General features: G+C 39.5%; 1 protein-coding gene across 1 annotated transcript; it reads left to right on the forward strand.

The window, feature by feature from the left end:
- On the forward strand, positions 1–3,460 carry GDF2 (growth differentiation factor 2). The gene is made up of 2 exons (XM_010563480.1): positions 1–583; positions 2,287–3,460. Exons 1-2 carry the CDS (start codon positions 238–240, stop codon positions 3,225–3,227), a joined length of 1,287 nt encoding a protein of 428 aa, XP_010561782.1. The 5' UTR covers positions 1–237; the 3' UTR covers positions 3,228–3,460.
- Positions 3,461–5,672: the final 2,212 nt, after the last annotated feature.

Raw genomic sequence — 5,672 nt, forward strand, 5'->3', positions numbered from 1 at the left:
TGAAGCATGGCATCAATGACTCTGATAAGGACAAGCGTACAACCAATCTGCTTGACAACTGACAAGAGGCTGGGGTTTGAAGCAGACTGCAAAAAGAACACAAGAAAGTGATTTGCAAAGAGCATTCCAGTTTTTGCCTTCCATATCCTTTCCTCTGTGTGTAATGAAACAAGACTTTTAATCAGCTAAAATACCCTTGTCCTCTTGTCTCTCCACCAGAAAGTAAATAGAGAAGAAATGCATTATTTTGGAGTATTAGCTGCACTGTCTGTTTTCAACATCATTGCCTGTTTGACAAGAGGCAAGCCTTTGGAAGACTGGGACAAGTTATCAGCTACGGGAAAGTCTGATGCACATTTTCATGATCCTGGGGAAGTGGAAGATGAGAACCATTTCAACTTTAAATCTTTCCTGAAGAATATGAAGACAGATTTACTAAGGAGTTTGAATTTGTCAAGAGTCCCCTCACAAGTGAAGACCAAAGAAGAACCACCACAGTTCATGATTGATTTATACAACAGATATGCTGCAGACAAGTCCTCCATCCCTGCATCCAATATTGTAAGGAGCTTCAGTACTGAAGGTAGGAGAAGTCCGAAATATGTGGACTAGAATTTTTAAAGAAGTACATGGACCATAGGTACGCAGATTCTTTTTAAATTCAGAGGGAACTGAGTGCCTAACTTCCACAGATTCTTTATTTAAAAAAAAAAAAAATTTAAATTTTGGATTGTAGTCTTGCTCTGTAGTTTCTTTCAATCTTAAAAAAAATACAATTAGCTTTAGTTTTCTTCTTTGATATTTTCACTACAATATTCTCTTCTCAAATGCATCAACTGAGATGATCCACTGAATAACAGCGTTTACATGAATCATGTTTCTCAAAGCTAGAGATTTGGAACTGAGTTTTAATGTTAGAATGCAAACTTTTGATTGGCTATAATTGAGACATCCATGCTAGAGAGCTCTTCTTTCAGGTTGGCGCTTTGCATATTTAAAAATCACAGCAACCAACTGAGAAATGTGTCTCTGGATCCAAGCAAGGACTAGTAGTGCTCCCCCAGAATTCTGGGTTAGATGGAAAGATCTATATGGAAATGGATAGTCAAGCTTGTCTCAACTAAAAAAATTCAAGATCCCTGTCTCTGTAACATTACATAGACTTTTAAAAGCTCCATCAAAAGAAGCAGTAAAGAAGTTAGAAGTAAATGCAATCCTTGTGATAAAAATGAGACAGGGAGAATCGAAGCTTCTGTTTATATGAAAAATAGACATACACAGGTAACAGCACTGTCGAGAACTCCAAATTCCCAAATTAGTGCCCCTAGTCCTGAAATGGAAAGAAGCCTTAACAATATGAGCTAGATTATACTTGCCATATCTCACTCTCCTCTCTGACTTCTTTAGTGAGTAAACACTGTGAAGAAGTGTCAACATTAGCCAATTAAAATTGCCCCAAAACCCAATCATGATTGAGTAATTATCCTACATTGACCATCAAATAGACATCAGCCAGTGATGACTTTTAAACACTACCAATCTGATCTTCCAGACAATTATCTGCCCCTCCCAAGGCAGAGTTGCTGGTAGCTTTGCAGGAAAAAAAAAAAAAAAACCAACCAAAACCCACATAAGCTCAGTGAGTCCAGCCTGGGACGGACTGGGACCTGGGCATAAAAGACTGTTTATCACCAAGTCCCAATTTAGACAGACCCTGAAGCTTCATTCCGGATTTTAAAAAACTATTTCCCTGAACTCCCGGTAATCCAAGCTGCTTTCAGAGTTATCTGAAGACAACAACAAAAGCCTCAGCACAGCTAGTTCTTAGACATGCTTAAATATGTAGTATACTTCTCTGTATTAGGAGGGCAGTTCACCCCATTGCATGATGATAAGAGTAGGAAATTCATACGGGGTTTTAGGAATTCTTTGTGTAAAAATCTCTTTAGGAAATTGCTAAATCTGAACACTCCCCAAATGCCTTATTTATGTACTTAATACTGACTAACATCATCCACAGCTTATTCTAGGCAGACTCTTTATGCTCCCTTCCACACGCTCACCTGGCCATGCAATGTTGGTGAAAATACTACCAACACCAGGGCCTCCATTTCCTCTTTTCACTCCCTGCCCTTGAAACTCGGCCAGAAGATGGTATTTCTTTTTTTTTAATGCTGGGTAGCCATGTTCTTATTTTACCCCAAAAATACATCCTGAGTCTTTTAAAAACAAGTTACTTGGACAGTCAGAAGCACTGTAACCACGTGTTTTAATTTCCTATTGCAGATGTTGTTTCTTTAGCTTCACCAGAAGAAAATCCATTTCAGAAACACATCTTGCTCTTCAACATCTCTATTCCACGATATGAGGAAATCACCAGAGCTGAACTGAGAATTTATATCTCCTGTCACAGGGAAGTTGGGTCTCTCTCTAGGCTGGAAGGCAACATGGTCATTTATGATGTTCTAGATGGTGATCACAGGGAAAACCCAGAAAGTACCAAATCTTTCCTTGTCTCCCATAATATCCAGGAATGTGGTTGGGAAATGTTTGAAGTGTCCAGCGCTGTGAAAAGATGGGTCAGGGCAGACAAACTGAAGACTAAAAACAAGCTAGAGGTTGTTGTAGAGAGTAAGGCTCTGGGTGGTTTCACTTGTGGGAAGCTGGATATCAGTGTTACCTCTGACACTAAAAATCTGCCCCTGTTAATAGTGTTCTCCAATGACCGCAGCAATGGGACAAAAGAGACCAAAGTGGAGCTCCGGGAGATGATTGTTCATGAACAAGGAAGTGTGATAAAGAAATTAGGAAAGAACAACACTTCGTCTGAAGAGGAAGAACAGGGAGAGGAAAAGGCCATCACTGGGCCCCACCAGCATTCCTCCAGAAGCAAGAGAAGCATCGGAGCCAACCACTGCCGGAGAACTTCCCTCCATGTGAACTTTGAAGAGATTGGCTGGGATTCCTGGATCATTGCACCAAAAGATTATGAGGCTTTTGAGTGTAAAGGAGGTTGCTTCTTCCCTCTGACAGATAATGTTACCCCAACAAAACATGCTATTGTCCAAACTCTGGTGCATCTCCAAAACCCAAAGAAAGCTTCCAAGGCCTGTTGTGTTCCAACAAAATTGGATTCAATCTCCATTCTTTATAAGGATGATGCTGGTGTGCCCACTCTGATATATAACTATGAAGGGATGAAAGTGGCAGAGTGTGGCTGCAGGTAGTATACAAGGCAGAATCTCTAGGAATCCCCTTCTGCTCTGTGTAAATCTGTACATTAGTGATGCAAATGAAAATCCTTGCAAACAAGGTTTGGAGCACTGTGTGGGGCTGGTTGTTGTTGTTGCTGCTGCTTGTTTTAAAGGGAAACTGGCATTTAAAGAATGGCAATCATTGTAAATAGCCTGTATTACATATCACAGCAAAGTGAATACTGGATTAAAATATTGTGAGATTGAATGAACTATCTATTATTTGGCAACAGTGATAAAATTTGAATACCTTATCTCAACTTTTCTGTTTAATCGATTCTGTTTAGGTCACAAGCTAAAGGATTTTCAATGGGGATTTAGTATGTCCCAAATGTTTAATAGGTATTGAAATCTAATTCTCTCAGCCAACTCTGACATTTTCAACTTCTGCAAAACTCAGTAAACGGAATTTAGTCTGCATGGTAAAGTCAGGAGTCTAAATCCTGCAAGCCTTTTCTCATATCAGTAATCTCAGAGGTTTTTACACGCAAATTATTTACTCCTGTAAGTGAAGATTTGCAGTATTAAAAACAGAAGAGGCTCTCAGTCTTATTTCATTCCCAAGTTTCCTTCTGTGGGTAGCAGGTGCCTTGGTTTCAGCTTTCTTATCCTCAATGTCCCTATTTTTACCCCTTTATGGCACATACTTGAATGATAAGAAGTGCAGCCTTCCGCTTCTAAGACACTGTTTCCTAGGAGGAACAGCAGCCCTTATCTCTGCACAAAGATAAGGAGCCACTTTGACCTACTGCATATTCTTAGTATTCCTTTGCAAGAACATACAGCCAAACGACATTCAGCCTTAGAATCTGTATCCTAAGAGCAGTGAGGGTTGGCAGAACTCAGCACTTGTGAAAAGCCCAGGCTACTTATTCAGAGGCCTAAATACGTTCTTTGGAGTCTGACATTAGGCTCTAATTTTTTAAAAATTCTTCTTAGGAGAAACTCTATTTTACATACAAAATTCTTTCACCCCTTAGAAGTCTGGGAGAAACTGAAAACTTCTATCTGTGTTCTACAAGACTTATACTGCTGTATGGGAAATATACTATCGCACAATAGTTCTCCTGACTTCAGTTGCATTTTCACTAAACAAGGACCTCATCTTTCCTGCAAATAAAGCGAACTTCCTTTGATTCTAATGAAGGTTTTGCCTGTACAAGAACAAAGTAGTGTCTTCTGTTGGTTTCAGGTGATAGGTGTAAGTGCTGTACAATACCATAGTCCACCTCACTTCTACTCCTCCACCAACTTCCACACCAAAAAAAAAAAAAAAATTCTATCAGAGAACACTTTTGATCCAAACCCACAATAAACTATACATTTATTCAAAATGGTGAAGAATATTGATGAGGCAAAAATCTAAACGGTAGCTTAATGCATGGAAGCAACAGGATTTAAATCGATACATATGTTTTAAATTAGGGCAGCCTGTGGGCAAGACGAATTCATTTGGCATGAATAGGTCAGCTTGAAATCTAATACACAGTTTATTTACTGTTGTTAACTTAATACAGAGCAAGTAGCAGGTGAGTGTGAGCAGGGCAGCTGTAATTCCATCAAGAACTGCTGGTTACATCACAAACCATGAGCACAAAGCACGATTCACCAGAATCCTTGGACTGATTTATAGGCTTTTCCTTTAGAACTGGGCTGCAGTTGGATCAGATCCAAGATCCGGGTCCATGCAAAATCCATTCATCCATAGCTGCATGTCATTAACCTCATAAGCTTCCCATGGCAGTCCTCTCATTTTACCACTCCCCACTGGCTTCTGTCATCTTACAGTCATCATTATGTCTTCTTCCTTTCAGAACCCCCTGCACTGTCTCCCTGTTTTGTTCATGTCCCAAGCTCATGACATTCTGCACAACTTCTCTTAATCAAGTAAAAGAAACCACCAAACAAGCACTTGGTGTGATAACCTTAGACAAGTTATTCACCCATGTGTCAAGGTAATTGTAGCTATGTGCCCTTAAGTCATCCAAACACAAGGTCCTAGTTATATTTTGACTTCACTGAATATAGGACTTTGTCTATAATTAAATGAAAAAGTGGGGAAGAGGAAAGACCAGTGCCCACATGCTCACAGAGAGAAATTCTCAAGAATATTTTTTTTTCACATTCTGAAGTCAAACGTTGATCTTTGTTTCCCAAGCTTACGTGGAGAAAAAAGAAAAAAAAAGACCCAAAGCCCTTTTTGACTCAAAAACTCACATCCTAGCTATGCAATCAGGATTCCAGAGAAGCTCTACAGATCCCGTCCCAAGACTGGACTAAAAGTCGCTTTTGTATTTCAACCAAAAAAATCAGTTGCTCTTCCAGCCAGCTTTAATGATCACATTCCCATAGACTTAATGTTTTGGTTGGTATGGTAGTAAAATGAAACATGAATCTTTCCACAGGGTGATGATCAGG

This window comes from Haliaeetus leucocephalus, unplaced genomic scaffold (assembly GCF_000737465.1).
Source record: "Haliaeetus leucocephalus isolate CR32 unplaced genomic scaffold, Haliaeetus_leucocephalus-4.0 Scaffold168, whole genome shotgun sequence".
Classification (NCBI taxonomy): domain Eukaryota; kingdom Metazoa; phylum Chordata; class Aves; order Accipitriformes; family Accipitridae; genus Haliaeetus; species Haliaeetus leucocephalus.

Excerpts from the sequence above, each read along its gene's own strand:
- GDF2 (XM_010563480.1), top strand. The coding sequence starts at position 238 with ATGCATTATTTTGGAGTATTAGCTGCACTGTCTGTTTTCAACATCATT. Across the intron at positions 584-2,286 it reads AAGGAGCTTCAGTACTGAAG|ATGTTGTTTCTTTAGCTTCA; the intron begins GTAGGAGAAGTC and ends TTCCTATTGCAG.